At 42.0% G+C, this 21,867-nt stretch overlaps 5 protein-coding genes across 5 annotated transcripts; all 5 read right to left on the bottom strand.

Moving 5' to 3' along the window:
• Positions 1-591: 591 nt before the first annotated feature.
• Positions 592-2,967, bottom strand: LOC120047037 (protocadherin alpha-3-like). Its single transcript, XM_038992583.1, has one exon. The coding sequence runs from the start codon at positions 2,965-2,967 to the stop codon at positions 592-594; it is 2,376 nt and encodes a 791-aa protein (XP_038848511.1).
• Positions 2,968-4,058: 1,091 nt separating this feature from the next.
• LOC120047036 (protocadherin alpha-3-like) lies at positions 4,059-6,434 on the bottom strand. The gene has a single exon (XM_038992582.1). The coding sequence runs from the start codon at positions 6,432-6,434 to the stop codon at positions 4,059-4,061; it is 2,376 nt and encodes a 791-aa protein (XP_038848510.1).
• An 809-nt stretch (positions 6,435-7,243) lies between these two features.
• On the bottom strand, positions 7,244-9,619 carry LOC120047035 (protocadherin alpha-3-like). Its single transcript, XM_038992581.1, has one exon. It carries the CDS (start codon positions 9,617-9,619, stop codon positions 7,244-7,246), a length of 2,376 nt encoding a protein of 791 aa, XP_038848509.1.
• A 945-nt stretch (positions 9,620-10,564) lies between these two features.
• On the bottom strand, positions 10,565-12,940 carry LOC120047034 (protocadherin alpha-3-like). The gene has a single exon (XM_038992580.1). The coding sequence runs from the start codon at positions 12,938-12,940 to the stop codon at positions 10,565-10,567; it is 2,376 nt and encodes a 791-aa protein (XP_038848508.1).
• A 6,359-nt stretch (positions 12,941-19,299) lies between these two features.
• Positions 19,300-21,672, bottom strand: LOC120047033 (protocadherin alpha-3-like). Its single transcript, XM_038992578.1, has one exon. It carries the CDS (start codon positions 21,670-21,672, stop codon positions 19,300-19,302), a length of 2,373 nt encoding a protein of 790 aa, XP_038848506.1.
• Between the last annotated feature and the right edge of the window lie 195 nt (positions 21,673-21,867).

The raw sequence follows: 21,867 nt of genomic DNA, 5'->3' as shown, positions 1-21,867 counted from the left end.
TCACGACTGTATTCCTCCTCCAGCGACGGAATAAGCTACGAAACCAGCAAGGGGGCAGACTCAAAAGCATGGCAAGAATGATTTCTATCAGTAGCGTTTTTCTAGTTGGGTACTGACACCATGCGATTATACCTCAAATTACACTATTCTTGAAGGTTACTAATGGAATCTTGACTAGATAAATAAACGTGACTGCAAAAGTTGTCTAGAAAAGTCAGCATACATTTAACAAACCATTGTCTTCATGCGACCATAGAGCAAAATGTTGCTTACTCATGTATGCAACAACGGCGAAACAAGGAAATACGAATGAAGAAGAATAAAATATCCACTTAACGAGCATTTATTATATTATATATGTTATTACGTTTTGGCAAAGTTTTACCAGTCAACAGCACGTTGAACTAAACATTGTTTCAGCACCACAGACATGGACAGCGATCAGTCCTGAGAGCAATGGCTCTATCATCGAAACTGGGAGATCATGTTGCAGCAAACAAATGTCTTACTCAATAACAAAAAGTACTTCACACATTACCACATAACCCTTTTTGGTCGATGAAAATGGCATTTTAAAATGCGAGGTCATTTTCAACTTCTTACCTCTATAGAAGCTCTCCTCTTGTGGTTGGGTATCACTAGAGTATTTCCATTACTACCCGGCACTATAGTAGAACCTATACTCATTCTGGGTCCAACTAACATGTACTGTTTGTCTCCGGATCTGTACTGGATGCTGTGGCACAGCGTCCCGTCGTTATTCGTATCTTGTAAATACGTGGAGGAATAGTCTGTGGGTTTGGAGCACTGCATTACAATCAACACGATGATGCTGATGAGAAAAAGCGTTGAAACTGACCCCAAAGTAATGATCAAATAAAATGTAACGCTGTTCTCCTCCTCTTCTTTTACTGAACTTTTAACATCAGAAGCTGCAAAAGCCTCTTTGGGATCTACAACGTTGATAATCACAGTAGCTTTTGCTGAGAGTGAAACGTTCCCGTTGTCTTTTACCAGTATGACCAGTTTATGCTCAGCCTCGTCTGTCTCTGTGAATGACCGTAGTGTCCTTATCTGTCCCGTGTAGCGGTCCAAAGCAAAGAGACTGTGGTCAGTAACTTCCTGCAGTGAAAATAATAACCAGCCGTTATATCCTATATCAGCGTCATAGGCTCTCACTTTAGTCACCAAATGGCCTGCGTTCACATTGCGGGGAATCTCCTCCACACCTTCAGCAGAACCGTTAGCGCTGACTGGATACAAGATCCCTGGAGCGTTGTCGTTCTGATCCAGAATGAACACGTTGACTGTGACGTTTCTGCTTTGTGATGGAGTTCCAGAGTCTGTAGCTACAACTTGGAATTGGAATGTTTTTAACCTTTCAAAGTCAAAGCTTTTTAGCGCCAATATATTCCCATTTTCAGAATTAATATTAAGAAAAGATGCCCATTTGTTCTGCTCACCACTTTCTCTCAGAATATTATATGAAATAAGTGCATTTTCGTTTATGTCACGATCTGAGGCACTCACCGAAAATACTGAGCCTCCTGGGTCGTTATTCTCAATGACATAGAAAGTATAGGGACTCAGTGAAAACTCTGGACTGTTATCATTCACATCTGATACAACAACGCTGATAGTCTTTACAGATGACAAGGAAGGCTGGCCTTCGTCTTTGGCAACTATTGTTATATCATATTCAGATTGTTTCTCTCTATCCAGTGGTGACTTTGTGATAACAGAATACATGTTATCTTGTAAAGATGACATTAGTTTGAAAGGTAAATCTTCAAGTACTGAGCAAATAACTTTCCCATTGAGACCAGAGTCCAAATCATTAACACTGATTAGTGCGACTGTGGTTCCGGGTTTAGAATCCTCGGGTATTGCATTCGAAAAGGATGTCGCCTCAATCTCAGGCGCATTGTCGTTGACGTCAACAATCTTTACTATGACGCTTTTGTCGGTTGTAAGGGGAGCAAGTCCTTGGTCTGATGCTTGTATATCAATCTCATATTTATTATTTTCCTCATAATCTATCACACCTTTGACTGTTATTTCACCAGTAATCGAATCCAAAATAAAAAGCTCCCGTACCTTTCTATCTACTTCATTACCAAATGAATATCTAACTTCACCGTTTGCACCTTCGTCTAAATCGGTTGCGTTTACCTGAATGACAGTTGCACCGATAGGAACATTTTCACTAAGCCTTACAGAGTACACGTCTTTAGTAAAAGTCGGGGAATTGTCATTAACATCCAATACCTCAATCTTTATTTCGCTTGTGCCAGACCTCACTGGTTTTCCTCCATCCATGGCTGCAAATAATAACACATGCTTCTTAGTAACTTCCCTGTCTAACTGCTTCAGTAAAATTAAAAACGGTATTTTACGGTCTTCACCTCTATCTTTAACTTCTATACGAAAATGGTCATTGTCACTGAGTTTATATTGTTGAACGGAGAATTGGCCACTGTCTGAGTCGCGCGCTGCTTGTAGCTGAAATCGCGCTCCCGGTAATGCAGATTCTGAAATCTCTAACCGTTTCTCTTTATCTGGAAAGCTGGGAGAATGGTCGTTAACATCTACCACCTCCACCGCGACATAATGGATTTCCAGCGGGTTCTCTAGAACGGTTTTCAGGTTGATCAAACACACGCTGCTCCGTTCACACACCTCCTCTCGGTCTATTTTTCGATTCACATACAAGATGCCGTCATTCCTGTTTATCTGGAAAAGGGGCTCGGTCGAGCCAGACACGATTCGAAATCCCCTATCCTTCAAGGTGCTCAGCTCTATTCCCAAATCATTAGCTATATTCCCCACGACAGTTCCTTCCTTAAGCTCTTCAGAGGTGGAGTATCTTATCTGAGCTGAAGCTCCGCTCCAAAAGAGAACCAAAGCAACCATGAACACAACCCACTGCCGTCGCTCCCGCCATGCCCCGCATCCTCTTTGTTCCATGTTTTCAAGATCAATAACAAAAATCCACAGCACTTCCACTATTCCTCCATTGGTGACTGTTGTCTATCCATTACACCCCGAATATGATAAATACTCATTATTCAATAGTGGTGCAATAATGTCAATGTTATATCTTATTCGCTTCACGAAGGTGCACAACTGTATTCCTCCAGCAACTGAATAAAAGCTACCAAACCAGCAAAAGGGCGGACTCACAAGTATGACGAGAGGAACTCTACCAGGAGCGTTATTCTAGTTGGGTACTGACACCATGCGATTCAACCTCACATTACACTGTAATTCAATCGTATTACGGGTATTTGGACGTATCGGAGGAAACGTTAGCCTACTGCATCACTTGTATGAATATAGAAAGTCAGGATACACGTAATCTCATTCCCAGACACCTCCGCCGAAATGCGTCATAGCCTGGGGATGAGGTTAGGCTAGACATTTTTTTATTTTATTTTATTTATCCATTATTTTACCAGGTAAGTTGACTGAGAACACGTTCTCATTTGCAGCAACGACCTGGGGAATAGTTACAGGGGAGAGGAGGGGGATGAATGAGCCAATTGTAAACTGGGGATTATTAGGTGACCGTGATGGTTGAGGGCCAGATTGGGAATTTAGCCAGGACACCGGGGTTAACACCCCTACTCTTACGATAAGTGCCATGGGATCTTTAATGACCTCAGAGAGTCAGGACACCCGTTTAACGTCCCAAACCATTATGGAAAACGCCTGTTTATGAGAACATAAAACAACACTTACTCAAGTATGCAACGAGTGTCCAATAGGACACAGTGTTGAGAAAGATTTATACAATGAAAGAGGCCAACCTTCACCTGGCAAACAGCGCGTTGAACTTCACAGCGTTTCAGCACCACTGTCATTGACAGCGACCAGTCCTGAGAGCAGTGGATGCGAATGAACTGCCAAGGTACTTCCATGAACGAAGTTGAGGTATAATGTTATACATCCAATAACCCTCTGACTACTTGATAGGCCTACACTATGCAATTATAATCAACACAATTTACAAGCTCAGGAACACTATCAGAAAATAGTCGGTAATTATAGAAACGTATTTAATGTCTTACCTCTCCAGAAGCTCTGCTCCTGTTTTCAGGTATCACTAGAGTATTTCCATTGCTGCCCGGGACAATAGTAGAACCAATACTCATTCTGGGTCCAACTAACATGTACCGATTGTCTCCGGATCTGTACTGGATGCTGTGGCACAGTGTCCCGTCGTTATTCGCATCTTGTAAATACTTGGAGGAATAGTCTGTGGGTTTGGAGCACTGCATTACAATCAACACGATGATGCTGATGAGAAAAAGCGTTGAAACTGACCCCAAAGTAAGGATCAAATAAAATGTAACGCTGTTCTCCTCCTCGTCTTTTACTGAACTTTTAACATCAGAAGCTGCAAAAGCCTCTTTGGGCTCCACAACGTTGATAATCACAGTAGCTTTTGCTGAGAGTGAAACGTTCCCGTTGTCTTTTACCAGTATGACCAGTTTATGCTCAGCCTCTTCTGTCTCTGTGAATGACCGAAGTGTCCTTATTTGTCCAGTATAGCGGTCCAAAGCAAAGAGACTGTGGTCAGTAACTTCCTGCAGTGAAAATAATAACCAGCCGTTATATCCTATATCACCGTCATAGGCTCTCACTTTAGTCACCAAATGGCCTGCCTTCACATTGCGGGGAATCTCTTCCACACCTTCAGCGGAACCGTTAGCGCTGACTGGATACAAGATCACTGGAGCGTTGTCGTTCTGATCCAGAATGTACACGTTTACTGTGACGTTGCTGTTTTGTGACGGAGTTCCAGAGTCTGTAGCTACAACTTGGAATTTGAATGTTTTTAAAGTTTCAAAGTCAAAGCTTTTTAGCGCCAAAATGTTCCCAGTTTCAGAATTAATATTAAGAAATGATGCCCAATTGTTCCCCTCACCACTGTCTCTCAGAATATGATATGAAATAAGAGCGTTTTCATTTATGTCATGATCTGAGGCACTGACGGAAAATACTGAGGCGCCTGGGTAGTTATTTTCACTGACATAGAAATTATAGGGACTCAGTGAAAACTCTGGACTGTTATCATTCACATCTGATACAACAACGCTGACAGTCTTTATAGATGACAAGGAAGGCTGTCCTGAGTCTTTGGCAACTATTGTGACGTCATAATGACCCTGTTTCTCTCTATCCAGTGGTGACTTGGTGACTACAGAGTACATGTTGTCCTGTAAAGACGGCATTAGTTTGAAAGGGACTTCCTCACTTATAGAACAGATCACTTTGCCATTGAGACCAGAGTCTAAATCATTAACACTAATTAGAGCTACAGTGGTTCCGGGTCTAGAATCCTCAGGGATTGCGTTAGAAAACGATGTTATTTCTATCTCAGGCGCGTTGTCGTTGACGTCAATTATCTTTACTATTACACTTTTCTCTGTTGTCAGGGGAACGGGTCCTTGATCTGATGCCTGTATATCAATCAGATAGCTATCTTTTTCCTCAAAATTTATTGGTCCTTTAACAGTTATTTCACCCGTTAAGGTGTCTAAATCAAAAAGTTTCTTCAGCTTGCTCTTCACGTCATTGCCAAATGAATAAATGATATCCCCGTTTACACCACCATCTAAATCGGTGGCGTTTACCTGAATAACCGTTGTGCCTAAGGGAGCGTTTTCATATAACATTACAGAGTAAACATCTTTAGTGAATAGAGGTGTGTTGTCATTAACATCCAATACATCAACAGTTATTTCAATAGTTCCAGATCTCGGTGGTTTTCCACCATCAATAGCAGTGAGAAGTAATTTATGCCTTCTTACAGCTTCCCTATCTAATGGCTTCTGTAAAACCAAAAATGGCATTTTGCCATCTTCACCTCGGTCTTTCACCTCAACACGGAAATGGTCATTGTGACTAAGTTTATATTGTTGAACGGAGAATGGACCTCCATCAGGGTCATGCGCAGCTAGTAGCTGAAATCTCGCCCCCGGCAACACGGACTCTGAAATCTCTAACCGTTTCTCTGTCTCGGGAAAGCTGGGAGAATGGTCGTTAACGTCTAACACCTCCACCGCGACATAATGTATCTCCAGCGGGTTCTCTAAAACGGTTTTCAGGTTGATCAAACAAACGCTTTTCCGTTCGCACACCTCCTCTCGGTCTATTTTTCGATTCACATACAAGATGCCGTCATTCCTGTTTACCTGGAAAAGGGGCTCGGTCGAACCAGACACGATTCGAAATCCCCTTTCCGTCAAGGTACTCAGTTCAATTCCCAAATCCTTAGCTACATTCCCCACGACAGTTCCTTCCTTGAGCTCTTCAGAGATGGAGTATCTTATCTGAGCAGACGCTCCGCTCCAAAAGAGAACCAAAGCAACCATGAACACAACCCACTGCCGTCGCTCCAGCCATGCCCCGCATCCTCTTTGTTCCATTTTTTCAAGATAAATAAAAATAATCCACAGCACTTCCACTATTCCTTCATTGGTGATAGTTGTCTATCCATTATATTAGCTAAATACCAAAACTAATAAGCCAACACTTGTTTTATTCATGTACATTTCAGATCTTATTCTGTCCACGATGCTGGACGACTGTATCCTCCAGCGACTGAATAAGCTACCAAACCAGCAAAGGGGAGGGTTCAAAACTATGACGAGAAGATATCTACCAGGGATATTACTCTAGGTGGTTACTGACACCATGTGATTCCACTTCAAATTGCACTATTGTTTACAACTTTAAATTGTCTTTGTCCTATATTGAACGCCATCTTGACACAATACATACGAGAGAAAACGTTACTCCAAAGTTGTATGGGTATGGGAAACATGGATACATTTGAAATCAAATCATAATGTTTTTACAAGAACTAAATAATTATTCAAGAATGCAACAAGTGTCCACAAGTATATACGATCGAGAAAGATTCACACAAAGAAAGATGAAGGCTTTTGGATGATGCGTTAACTTTACGTGCGATTATGTCATCACTTTTTGGCAAATATACTGTACAATGCACAACGTTTTAGCACCACTATCATGGACAGCGACCAGCCTGAAGTGGCTGTGGATTAGTTCAGGTGGGAGATAGGGTTATTGCATACAACCCTCTAACTCAAAAACAACATTCTTGACACACTCATAGAATCAATTTGGTCAATTAAGTATTGGCCTGAAATGTTAATGTTAATGTCATTGGTCAATGCTTGGCACAATACATTTGTGGGATACGGGGTATTTTTCAACTTCTTACCTCTCCAGAAGCTCTCCTTCTATGGTCAGGTAGAACTAGGGTATTCCCATTGCTGCCCGGGACTATAGTAGAACCTATACTCATTCTGGGTCCAACTAACATGTACCGTTTGTCTCCGGATCTGTACTGGATGCTGTGGCACAATGTCCCGTCGTTATTCGCATCTTGTAAATACTTGGAGGAATAGTCTGTGGGTTTGGAGCACTGCATTACAATCAACACGACGATACTGATGAGAAAAAGCGTTGAAACTGAACCCAAAGTAAGGATCAAATAAAATGTAACGCTGTTCTCCTCTTCGTCTTTTACTGAACTTTTAACATCAGAAGCTGCAAAAGCCTCTTTGGGCTCCACAACCTTGATAATCACACTAGCTGTTGCTGACAGTGAAACGTTCCCATTGTCTTTTACCAGTATGACCAGTTTATGCTCAGCCTCGTCTGTCTCTGTGAATGACCGAAGTGTCCTTATCTGTCCCGTATAGCGGTCCAAAGCAAAGAGACTGTGGTCAGTAACTTCCTGCAGTGAAAATAATAACCAGCCGTTATATCCTATATCAGCGTCATAGGCTCTCACTTTAGTCACCAAATGGCCTGCGTTCACATTGCGGGGAATCTCCTCCACACCTTCAGCAGAACCGTTAGCGCTGACTGGATATAAGATCACTGGAGCGTTGTCGTTCTGATCGAGAATGTATACGTTCACTGTGACGTTGGTTCTTTGTGACGGAGTTCCAGAGTCTGTAGCTACAACTTGGAATTTGAACGTTTTTAAAGTTTCAAAGTCAAAGCTTTTAAGCGCCAGTATGTTCCCATTTTCAGGATTTATGTTTAGAAAAGACGCCCATTTGTTCTCGTCGCCACTGTCTCTCGGAATATGATATGAAATAAGAGCGTTTTCATTTATGTCACGATCTGAGGCACTCACGGAAAATATTGAGGTGCCTGGGTGGTTATTCTCAGTGACATAGAAAGCATAAGGACTCAGTGAAAACTCTGGACTGTTATCATTCACATCTGATACAACAACGCTGATAGTCTTTACAGATGACAAGGACGGTTCCCCTGCGTCTTTGGCTACTATTGTTAGATCATATTCAGACTGTTTCTCCCTATCTAGTGGTGACTTGGTGACTACAGAGTACATGTTGTCCTGTAATGACGGCGTTAGAGTGAACGGGACGCCCTCACTTATAGAACACATAACTTTTCCATTGAGACCAGAGTCCAAGTCATTTACACTGATTAGCGCGACCGTGGTTCCGGGTCTAGAATCTTCGGGGATTGCGTTAGAAAATGATGTCACTTCTATCTCAGGTGCGTTGTCGTTCAGGTCAACAATATTTACAATGACACTTTTGTCCGTTTTAAAAGGAGCAGATCCCTTATCAGATGCCTGAATATCAATGTCGTAGCTGTCTTCTATCTCAAAATCGATCCTTCCTTTTACAGTTATTTCACCGGTGTTGATATCCACATCGAAAAGCTCACGTAATTTCCTGTTCACATTATTACCGAAGGAGTAAACTACCTCACCATTTGAACCTTCGTCTAAATCCGTAGCATTTACCTGTACAACTTTTGAGCCAATGGGAGAATTTTCATTCAGTTTTGCAGTGTATGACTCTTTAGCGAAAACAGGCATATTATCATTTACATCTAAAACGTCCACAATTATTTCTATAGTCCCAGACCTTGGAGGTTTTCCGCCATCAATGGCCGTAAGTAGTAATCTATGGCTCCCTGTATTCTCTCTATCTAGCGGCTTCAGTAGATTCAAAACAGGAGTTTTCGCATCCTTGCCTCGGTCCTTCATTTCCAGACGAAAATGCTCATTATGACTAAGTTTATATTGTTGAACAGAGTATTGTCCGCTATCTGGATCGAGTGCAGCTTGTAGCTGAAATCTCACGCCTGGTAACACGGACTCTGAAATCTCTAACCGTTTCTCTGTCTCGGGAAAGCTGGGAGAATGGTCGTTCACATCTAACACCTCCACCGCGACATAATGGATCTCCAGCGGGTTCTCTAGAACGGTTTTCAGGTTGATCAAACACACGCTGCTCCGTTCACACACCTCCTCTCGGTCTATTTTTCGATTTACATACAAGATGCCATTATTCAGATTAACCTGGAAAAGGGGCTCGGTCGAGCCAGACACGATTCGAAATCTCCTATCCTTCAATGTGCTCAGCTCTATTCCCAAATCCTTAGCTATATTTCCCACGACAGTTCCTTCCCTGAGCTCTTCAGAGATGGAGTATCTTATCTGAGCTGAAGTCCCGCTCCAAAAGAGAACCAAAGCAACCATGAACACAACCCACTGCCGTCGCTCCCGCCATGCCCCGCATCCTCTTTGTTCCATGTTTTCAAGATAAATAACAATAATCCACAGCACTTCCACTATTTCTTAATTGGTGACAGTTGACTATTCATTATATAAACAAACATGACAAAAGCTCATTATCCAATAGTGTTTTCAGAATGTTAATTTGAGATTGTATTCTCCCCACGAAGCTCATGACTGTGCTCATCCAGCGACTGAATAACCTACGAAACCAGCAAGGGGGTGGACTCAAAAGTATGACGAGAGGATGTCTACCAGGAGCGTTATTATAGTTGTGTACTGACACCATGTGATTATACCTCACATTGCACTATAGTTTAAAATTATTCGTAGTATTTTGTCACAGTAAATATCGAACAGAAAACCTTACTGAAGAAGTTGTGTGGATTAAGTTCTACATACCATGATGCATAGCCTGGGACACCATTTACTGACGTATTCAACAAGTGGCCCACCCCGACAGGAATAAAGATTGAGCAATATTTGTATAAATAAAGAGGATAGCTACTTGACGTGCATGTACACCACCATCACATGTTAGCAAACATTCACCTGACAAACAGCGCATTGTAATGGTCCCGTGTGGCTCAGTTGGTAGAGCATGGCGCTTGCAACGCCAGGGTTGTGGGTTCATTCCCCACGGGGGGACCAGGATGAATATGTATGAACTTTCCAATTTGTAAGTCGCTCTGGATAAGAGCGTCTGCTAAATGACTTAAAATGTAAATGTAATAAATAGCCTTTCAGCACCACAGCCGTGGACAGCGACAAGCACTGCAAGAGTGTGGCTGCGAATGAGCTGGAAAGCCACTTCGATTAGCGATTTTATGAGATCATGTTTCATCCAATAGGCTAACCCTTTTACTATAATTTTTGACACATGTATACACTATAAAATAATAATATAGGCAATTTCCAAGCGCAAGCAAAATATAAGCAAACGGTTAGTGTTTAGAAACGTATTTAACTTCTTACCTCTCCAGAAGCTCTCCTCCTATGTTCGGGTATCACTAGAGTATTTCCATTGCTGCCCGGGACTATAGTCGAACCTATACTCATTCTGGGTCCAACTAACATGTACCGTTTGTCTCCGGATCTGTACTGGATGCTGTGGCACAGTGTCCCGTCGTTATTCACATCTTGTAAATACTTGGAGGAATAGTCTGTGGGTTGGGAGCACTGCAATACAATCAACACGACGATACTGATGAGAAAAAGCGTTGAAACTGACCCCAAAGTAATGATCAAATAAAATGTAACGCTGTTCTCCTCCTCGTCTTTTACTGAACTTTTAACATCAGAAGCTGCAAAAGCCTCTTTGGGCTCCACAACGTTGATAATCACAGTAGCTGTTGCTGACAGTGAAACGTTCCCATTGTCTTTTACCAGTATGACCAGTTTATGCTCAGCCTCGTCTGTCTCTGTGAATGACCGTAGTGTCCTTATCTGTCCCGTATAGCGGTCCAAAGCAAAGAGACTGTGGTCAGTAACTTCCTGCAGTGAAAATAATAACCAGCCGTTATATCCTATATCAGCGTCATAGGCTCTCACTTTAGTCACCAAATGGCCTGCGTTCACATTGCGGGGAATCTCCTCCACACCTTCAGCAGAACCGTTAGCGCTGACTGGATACAATATCACTGGAGCGTTGTCGTTCTGATCCAGAATGAACACGTTCACTGTGACGTTGCTGCTTTGTGACGGACTTCCAGAGTCTGTAGCTACAACTTGGAAATTGAATATTTTTAAAGTTTCAAAGTCAAAGCTTTTTAGAGCCAAAATGTTCCCATTTTCCGAGTTTATGTTGAGAAAAGACGCCCGTATGTTTTCCTCGCCACCATCTCTCGAAATATGATATGAAATATGTGCGTTTTCATTCATGTCAGGATCTGACGCACTCACGGAAAATACTGAGGCGCCGGGGATGTTATTCTCAGTGACATAGAAAGCATAAGGACTCAGTGAAAACTCTGGACTGTTATCATTCACATCTGATACAACAACGCTGATAGTCTTTACAGATGACAAGGACGGTTCCCCTGCGTCTTTGGCTACTATTGTTAGATCATATTCAGACTGTTTCTCCCTATCTAGTGGTGACTTGGTGACTACAGAATACATGTTATCTTGTAAAGAGGGAATTAGTTTGAAAGGTACATCTTCAAGTAGCGAGCAAAGAACTTTGCCATTGAGACCAGAGTCCAAATCATTAACACTGATCAGTGCCACAGTAGTTCCGGGTTTGGAATCCTCAGGGATTGCGTTAGAGAAAGATGTCACTTCAATCTCCGGTGCATTGTCATTAACGTCAATTACATGGATAATAATAGTTTTGTCAGTTGTCAAAGGAGCTGTCCCCTTGTCTGATGCCTGAATATCAATCTCAAAACTGTTATTTTCCTCGAAATTAATAACACCCTTTACAATTATTTCCCCGGTAATGCAGTCTAAATCAAAACGTTTCCGTACTCTACCGCCCACGTCGTTGGCGAAAGAATACATTATTTCACCATTTGAACCTTCGTCCAAATCAGTCGCGTTCATCTGTATGACTGTTGTGCCTAAAGGGGCATTTTCATTCAGCGTTACAGAGTATACCTCCTTAGTAAAGACAGGGGTGTTATCGTTTACGTCTAATACATCTACAGTTATTCTCATGTCTCCAGATCTAGGAGGTTTACCTCCATCAATAGCCGTGAGCAGTAATCTATGGCTCCGTATGGCCTCTCTATCTAACGCCTTCTGTAAAATCAAAGTAGGGGTTTTGCGGTCCTCACCTCGATCTTTAACTTCCAAACGAAAATGATCATTGTGGCTGAGTTTATACTGCTGCATAGAATAACTGCCTCCATCTCGATCATGAGCAGCATTAAGCTGAAATCGAGCCCCAGGTACCGCAGACTCTGAAATCTCTAACCGTTTCTCTGTCTCGGGAAAGCTGGGAGAATGGTCGTTCACATCTAACACCTCCACCGCGACATAATGGATCTCCAGCGGGTTCTCTAGAACGGTTTTCAGGTTGATCAAACACACGCTGCTCCGTTCACACACCTCTTCTCGGTCTATTTTTTGGTTCACGTACAATATGCCGTCATTCTGGTTTACCTGGAAAAGGGGATCAGTCGAGCCAGATACGATTCGAAATCCCCTATCCTTCAATGTGCTCAGATCTATTCCCAAATCCTTAGCTACATTCCCCACGACAGTTCCTTCCTTGAGCTCTTCAGAGGTGGAGTATCTTATCTGAGCTGAAGTCCCGCTCCAAAAGAGAACCAAAGCAACCATGAACACAACCCACTGCCGTCGCTCCCGCCATGCCCCGCATCCTCTTTGTTCCATGTTTTCAAGATAAATAACAATAATCCACAGCACTTCCACTATTCCTCCATTGGTGACAGTTGTCTATCCATTATATTCGGATAGGACCAAAGCTCATTATCCAATAGTGTTCTCAGAATATATAATTGAAATCTTATTCTCCCCACGAAGCTCACGACTGTGTTCTTCCGGCGACTGAATAAGATACGAAACCAGCAAGGGGGTGGACTCAAAAGTATGACGAGTGGAAGTCTACCAGGAGCGTTATTCTAGTTGTGTACTGACACCATGCGATTCTATCTCAGAGTGCACTATCGTTCAAGCTTATTCATGGTATATAATAAAAATACAAATCGCATAAAACCGTACTGAAAAAGTTGTGTGGATTAAGAAAGTCGGAATACAGTTGACTGAGGTCTACAAACCATGATGCATAGCCCGGGACACCATTTACTGGAGTGTGTAACAAGCGTCCCACCCCGACTGAAGAAAATATTGAGATATATTTATATAAATGAAGAGCATATCTACTTGACATGCATGTAGGCCTATATGTCATCACTTTTTGCCAGACCTTCACCAGACAAACATCGCGTTGAAATAAACAGCATTTCAGCACTATTGTAGTGGACTGCGACCAGTGGTTCGGCCCGATTTACAAGTTTTCTCCCTGAAAAATGTAGTTCATTTAATCTGATTGTCATAAGGTTCCATGACTTTGTCCACACAGGGCATCTGAACAAACAAAATACATTTGGATGATTTTCATAACATTTTGGGGGTTTTATTTAACTTTTGTACACCTGTGGTGTTCCCGGTCAAAAATGACTGGTCATTAGAAATGAATGGGTGAGACTACAATTAGGGTATAAAATTGAGTTCAGGCACATGCCCTTTCATCAGATGGACACACTTCCTCTCCCAGACCCCCACATGCATGTGTGTTTGAACACACACACACACACACACACACACACACACACACACACACACACACACACACACACACACACACACACACACACACACACACACACACACACACACACACACACACACACACACACACCTTCTTGGCTTCCATGGCAACCCCCACGGGAACCTTTCCCCAATAGAATCTTTCCCCCACGGGAACCACACCTGTTGGCAGTCTCACAAACAATCGCAACATTGTTTCAATAATATACAGTATAGAACTTTTCTCGCAGCTCTGGTATATAAAGCTTTTTTGAGGCCTTGCTCACAATTCATTCTGTGGCAGCACAATGACCAAACGATACACTGTATGTGAGGCTCTTGGTCATATCCTTGATCATGACACTGGTGAGGAGGAGAGAGTCCTTGTTAAACTTTGACACAAAGTAGTCTGTGATAAATAGTACAATATGTTTCATCTGAGTATTTGTTATAGTCTAAATAATCCATACATTATGCTTTTTTTAAACTCAAAAATGAGTTGTATGAGCTCAGGTCAAAGAGGCCTAGAGGCCATAAATCGCAAAAAGAAGTTCAAAACTTGTAATGTTCACAAGAACTTAAGTTGATAAAAAGATCAAACACAACATTAGGTAATAGTATATGTATTATTATGGATTTGTAATCAGCAATAATGGAGCGGTCATTTTGGACCGGGAACACAGAATTAATTCACATGAAACGAACACAACAGGAGGGTTAAGCTATGGCTGCAAATGAGCCGGCTAGCAACTTTCATGAGTGATGTTGTGAAATCATGTTTCATCTAATATGCTAAACCACAACCATATACACTACTGGTCAAAACACCTACTCATTCAAGTTTTTAAAATATATTTTTTACTATTTTCTTCACTAGTGAAGACATCAAAACTATGAAATAACATAAATGGAATCATGTAGTAACCAAAAAAGTGTTAAACAAGTCAAAATATATTTAATATTTGAGATTCTTCAAATAGCCACCCTTTGCCTTGATGACAGCTTTGCACACTCTTGGCGTTCTCTCAACCAGCTTCATGAGGTTGTCACCTGGAATGCATTTCAATTAACAGGTGTGCCTTCTTAAACGTTAATTTGTGTAATATCTTTCCTTCTTAATGCGTTTGAGCCAATTAGCTGTGTTGTGACAAGGTAGGGGTGGTGTACAGAAGATAGCGCTATTTGGTAAAAGACCAAGTCCATATTATGGCAAGAACAGCTCAAATAAGCAAAGAGAAATGACAGTCCATCATTACTTTAAGGCATAAGAACATTTCAAGAACTTTGAACGTTTCTTCAAGTGCAGTCACAAAAACCATCAAGCGCTATGATGAAACTGGCTCTCATGTGGACCGCCACAGGAAAGGAAGACTGCTGCAGAGGATACGTTCATTAGCGTTACCAGCCTCAGAAATTGCAGCCCAAATAAATGCTTCAGAGTTCAAGTCACAGACACATCTCAACATCAACTGTTCAGAGACAGCAGGAGCGGTAGAGATACTCTGAATGATCGGCTATGAAAAGCCAACTGACATTTACTCCTGAGGTGCTGACCTGTTGCACCCTCTACAACCACTGTGATTATTATTATTTGACCCTGCTGGTCATCTATGAACATTTTAACATCTTGGCCATGTTCTGTTATAATCTCCAACCAGCATATCCAGAAGAGACATGGCCACCCCTCATAGCCTGGTTCCTCTCTAGGTTTCTTCCTAGATTCTGGCCTTTCTAGGGAGTTTTTCCTAGCCACCGTGCTTCTAAACCTGCATTGCTTGCTGTTTGGGGTTTTAGGCTGGGTTTCTGTACAGAACTTTGTGACATCAGCTGATGTAAGAAGGGCTTTATAAATACATTTGATTTGATTTGATTCAGAGGAGACTGAATCAGGCCTTCATAGTCAAATTGCAGCAAAGAAACCACTACTAAAGGACACTAATAAGAAGAGACTTGCTTGGGCCAAGAAACACGAACAATGGACATTAGACTGGTGGAAATCTGTCCTTTGGTCTGATGAGTCCAAATTTGTGATTTTTTTGTTCCAACAGCGTGTCTTTGTGAGATGCAGAGTAGGTGACTGGATGATCTCCGCATAATATGGTTCCCACCATGAAGCATGGAGGAGGAGGTGGGATGGTGTGGGGGTGCTTTGCTGGTGACACTGTTGGTGATTTATTTAGAATTCAAGGCAGACTTAACCAGCATGGCTACCACAGCATTCTGCAGCGATACACCATCCCATCTGGTTTGCACTTAGTGGGACTATCATTTGTTTTTCAACAGGACAATGACCCAACACACCTTCAGGCTGTGTAAGGGCTATTTGACCAAGAATGAGAATGATGGGGTGCTGCATCAGATGACCTGGCCTCCAAAATCACCCGACCTCAACCCAATTGAGATGGTTTGGGATGAGTTGGACCACAGAGTGAAGGAAAAGAAGCCAACAAGTGCTCAGCATATGTGGGTACTCATTCAAGACTGTTGTAAAAGCATTCCAGGTGAAGCTGGTTGAGAGAATTCCAAGAGTGTGCAAAGCTGTCATCAAGGCAGAGGGTGGCTACTTTGAAGAATCTAAAATGTAAAATATATTTTGATTTGTTTAACACTTTTTTGGTTACTACCTGATTCCTTATGTGTTTTTTCATAGTTTGGTGTCTTCACTATTATTCTACAGTGTAGAAAATAATTTAAAAAATAAAGAAAAACCCTTGAATGTGAAGGTGTTCTTAAACTTTTGACCGATAGTGTATATATAGAGAGTTAGGCCAGGTTTTTAGAACGGCCGCCATATTAGCGCCCACACAGAACTTTAGTCTTAAAATTTTGGTGATGTAACAATGACCCGTTGTAAACACGCAAAACAATGCAGCGAATTTAACAGATGTTTTTTTACATTAGCATTTGGGATAATGTGTATCCAAGTTTTTACTGCGTTGTAATGTCAACAAATTGCATATCTGCTTTCAGTAGACATCTTCATAGGTTTTGAAAACTATCAGAAATAAACAGCACAGCGCGGCAGTGTCAATTATCACTTAGCAACGTTATCGATGTTGTAAAGAGGTCAATCGAACTCGACCAAAACAATGGAATTGCCACGGATGTCACACCCTGATCTGTTTCACCTGTCTTGTGCTTGTCTCCACCCCCCACCAGGTGTCTCCCATTTGTTCCCATTATCCCGTCTTTTTATGCTGGTGGTTTCTGTTTGTCTGATGCCAGTTCGTCTTGTCTCGTCAAGCCTACCTGCGTGTTTTTTCGTACTCCTGTTTTTCTAGTCCCTGTTTTCTAGTCCTCCCAGTTCCTAGTCCTCCCAGTTCCGACCTTTTCTGCCTGCCCTGACCCTGAGCCCGCCTGCCATACCATTATGCCTGCCCTGACCCTGAGCCCGCCTGCCATACCATTCTGCCTGCCCTGCCCTTGAGCCTGCCTGCCGTCCTGTACCCATCTGACTCTGACCTAGTTTACAAACTTCTGCCTGTCCTCGACCTGCCTCTTGCCGGCCCCTTGTCTATTAATAAATATCAGAGACTCTAACCATCTTTCTCCTGCGTCTGCATTTGGGTCTCGTTCTGTGTCCTTATAATGGAAACGTTTGGGGAATTGCCATGCTCACCAACTTATACAAACAGTAGTTAGCATTTAGCAGTCACTTCTTCTAAACCTGAAAAGGGACAACTTATAAATGTTGTGCAGTGAAAACAGCCAAATATATCCCTATCAGACTTAAGTAACCACATTGTGGGCCTGTTACAATACATCAATCATGATGGATTTGAGGAATATCTACTTTGTTCGATCAGATTTGTTGAATGTGCGCCAATCTGGACAATTGAAAGGTTTGCATTCCATAGACTCCTTTACCGCATCTATGGAGGAGAAAGTGGCGCTCTCGGAACGTTCAATCGTATTGGCCTAACTCTCTCTATATATATGGCTCTAGGACAACCCTCTTAATCGACAACATAACATTTGCAGCCCACTATCAGCCTGAAAACATAATCCTGGCACGTTTTTACAAAAAGGTAAACTGTCAGGGCAGCTGAAGTTTTGCTCAATACATTGCAGTCAATGGGAAAAGATGTGTCACAAGGTTGATATTCTTCTGAGTACATTGCTGTCAATTGGAAAAGATGAGTGTCCCAGGATTTATGTTTTTATCAGTACATTGCCGTCAATTGGAAAATATGAGTGTCCCAGGATATGTTTTTCTCAGTACATTGCAGTCAATGAGAAAAGATGATTCTCACAGGGTTGACATTCAGTAGAAAAAGATGCCACAGGGTTGACGTTCATGCTAATACATTGCAGTCAATGGGAAAAGATGAGTGTCACAGGGTAGATTTTTCTCTCAATATATTGCAGTCAATGGGAAAAGGTGAGTGTCACATGGTTGATGTTTTCTCAATTCATTGCAGTCAATGGGAAAAGATCAGTCTCACAGGGTTGACATTCAATAGAAAATGATGCCACAGAGTTGACGTTTATGCTGATGCATTGCAGTCAATGGGAAAGATGAGTGTCACAGGCTTGACGTTTATGTCAATACTTTGCAATCAATGTGAAAAGATGAGTGTCACAGGGTTGAAGCTTATGTCAACACATAGCAGTCAATGGGAAAAGATAAGCCTCAAACAATTTAATCGTATGTCAATAAGACATAAGAAAGTGATTTAATTCGGCGTGAAGGTTTTGAATTGTTAAAAAGGTTTAATCTTCCCAAATTGTGCATATTTGTGACCGGGGGACTGTCATGACCCAGCATATGAAATTTCAAGTCAATCAACCCAAAAGCATTGTTTACCTCAATTGTACACAATGATCTTGCAGTTGAGATGTAATGAAATAAACATCAACCCTGTGAACCTCATATTTTCCCATTGACTGCAAAGTATTGAGAAAAACATAAACGCTGTGAGACTAATATTTTCCCATTGACTGCAATGTACTGAGAAAAACATAAACCCTGTGACACTCATCTGTTCCCATTGACTGCAATGTACTGACAAAAATGTCAGCTGCTCTGACATTTACATGTTAATTAAAAAACGTTCCAGGATGACGTGTTCCTATGATATCATGTTGCCATAAAAATATATATATATGTTTATTTTACCAGGTAAGTTGACTGAGAACACATTCTCATTGACAGCAACGGCCTGGGGAATACTTACAGGGGAGAGGAGGAAGGATGAATAAGCCAATTGGAAGCTGGGGATGATTAGGTGACCATTATGGTATAAGGGCCATATTGGAAGTTTAGCCGCCACACCGGGGTTAGTACTCTTACGATAAGAGCCATGGGATCTTTAGTGACCACAATGAGTCATTTGACACATATATACACTATGAAATAATAACATATAGAATTTCCAAGCTCAGGGAGAGCACCAGCAAACGGTTAATATTTAGAATCGTATTTAACTTCTTACCTCTCCAGAAGCTCTTCTGTGTTCAGGTAGCACTAGAGTATTCCCATTGCTGCCCGGGACAATAGTAGAACCTATACTCATTCTGGGTCCAACTAACATGTACCGTTTGTCTCCGGATCTGTACTGGATGCTGTGGCACAGCGTCCCGTCGTTATTCGTATCTTGTAAATACTTGGAGGAATAGTCTGTGGGTTTGGAGCACTGCATTACAATCAACACGACGATGCTGATGAGAAAAAGCGTTGAAACTGACCCCAAAGTAATGATCAAATAAAATGTAACGCTGTTCTCCTCCTCGTCTTTTACTGAACTTTTAACATCAGAAGCTGCAAAAGCCTCTTTGGGCTCCACAACCTTGATAATCACAGTAGCTGTTGCCGACAGTGAAACGTTCCCATTGTCTTTTACCAGTATGACCAGTTTATGCTCAGCCTCGTCTGTCTCTGTGAATGACCGAAGTGTCCGTATCTGTCCAGTATAGCGGTCCAAAGCAAAGAGACTGTGGTCAGTAACTTCCTGCAGCGAAAATAATAACCAGCCGTTATATCCTATATCAGCGTCATAGGCTCTCACTTTAGTCACCAAACGGCCTGCGTTCACATTGCGGGGAATCTCCTCCACACCTTCAGCGGAACCGTTAGCGCTGACTGGATACAAGATCACTGGAGCGTTGTCGTTCTGATCCAGAATGAACACGTTTATTGTGACGTTGCTGCTTTGTGACGGAGTTCCAGAGTCTGTAGCTACAACTTGGAATTGGAACGTTTTTAAAGTTTCAAAGTCAAAGCTTTTTTGCGCAAATACGTTCCCATTTTCAGGATTTATGTTTAGAAAAGATAACAATTTGTTAATTTCGCCACCGTTTCTGATAATATGATATGAAATAAGAGCGTTTTCATTTAAGTCACGATCTGAGGCAGTCACGGAAAATACTGAGGCGCCGGGGATGTTATTCTCAGTGACATAGAAAGCATAAGGACTCAGTGAAAACTCTGGACTGTTATCATTCACATCTGATACAACAACGCTGATAGTCTTTACAGATGACAAGGACGGCTGGCCTGCGTCTTTGGCTACTATTGTTAGATCATATTCAGACTGTTTCTCTCTATCCAGTGGTGACTTGGTGACTACAGAGTACATGTTGTCCTGTAAAGACGGCGTTAGAGTGAACGGAACGCCCTCACTTATAGAAGACAGAACTTTTCCATTGAGACCAGAGTCCAAGTCATTAACATTGATTAGTGCTACAGTAGTTCCGGGTCTAGAATCCTCGGGGATTGCGTTAGCAAATGATGTCACCTCTATCTCAGGTGCGTTGTCATTAACGTCAACTATTTTGATTATAACACTTTTTTCAGTTGTCAATGCAGCTGTCCCCTTGTCTGATGCCTGAATATCAAGTTCATATATTTTATTTTCTTCATAATCTATAACTCCTGTTACAATTATTTCACCAGTTTTCGGGTTTAAGTCGAAACGTTTCCGCACCTTCCCTTGCACGTCATTGGCAAAAGAATAGATCACTTCACCATTAGAACCCTCGTCCAAATCAGTGGCATTAACCTGTATCACGGTCGTGCCTAAAGGAGCGTTTTCATTCAGCAATACTGAGTATACGTCCTTTGTAAAGACTGGGGCGTTATCGTTAACATCTGACACGTCTACAGTTATTCTAATTTCTCCAGACCTGGGAGGTTTCCCACCGTCAAGGGCTGTGAGAATTAGCTGATGGCTTTTTAAAGCCTCCCTATCCAGTGTTTTTTGTAAAACCAAAATAGGTGTTTTGCGGTCATCACCTCTATCTTTAACTTCCAAACGGAAATGATCATTCTGACTGAGTTTATATTGTTGAACTGAATACTGGCCACTGTCTGGGTCGTCTGCAGCGTGCAGCTGAAATCGCGTCCCCTGCAACGCAGATTCTGACATCTCTAACCTTTTCTCTGTCTCGGGAAAGCTGGGAGAATGGTCGTTAACATCTAACACCTCCACCGCGACATAATGGATCTCCAGCGGGTTCTCTAGAACGGTTTTCAGATTGATTAAACACACGCTGCTCCGTTCACACACCTCCTCTCTGTCTATTTTTTGGTTCACATACAAGATGCCGTCATTCTGGTTTACCTGGAAAAGGGGCTCGGTCGAGCCAGACACGATTCGAAATCCCCTATCTTTCAAGGCGCTCAGATCAATTCCCAAATCCTTAACTATATCCCCCACGACAGTTCCTTCCATGAGCTCTTCAGAGATGGAGTATCTTATCTGAGCAGACGCTCCGCTCCAAAAGAGAACCAAAGCAACCATGAACACAACCCACTGCCGTCGCTCCCGCCATGCCCCGCATCCTCTTTGTTCCATGTTTTCAAGATAAATAACAATAATCAACAGCACTTCCACTATTCCTTCATTGGTGACAATTGACTATTCATTGTATAAACAAACATGACAAAAGCTCATTATCCAATAGTGTTTTCAGAATGTTAATTTGAGATTGTATTCTCCCCACGAAGCTCATGACTGTGCTCATCCAGCGACTGAATAACCTACGAAACC

Source organism: Salvelinus namaycush, chromosome 5, assembly GCF_016432855.1.
Source record: "Salvelinus namaycush isolate Seneca chromosome 5, SaNama_1.0, whole genome shotgun sequence".
Classification (NCBI taxonomy): domain Eukaryota; kingdom Metazoa; phylum Chordata; class Actinopteri; order Salmoniformes; family Salmonidae; genus Salvelinus; species Salvelinus namaycush.
The sequence above is the reverse complement of the archived record's forward strand: the minus strand, read 5'-3'. Positions and strand labels throughout refer to the sequence as shown.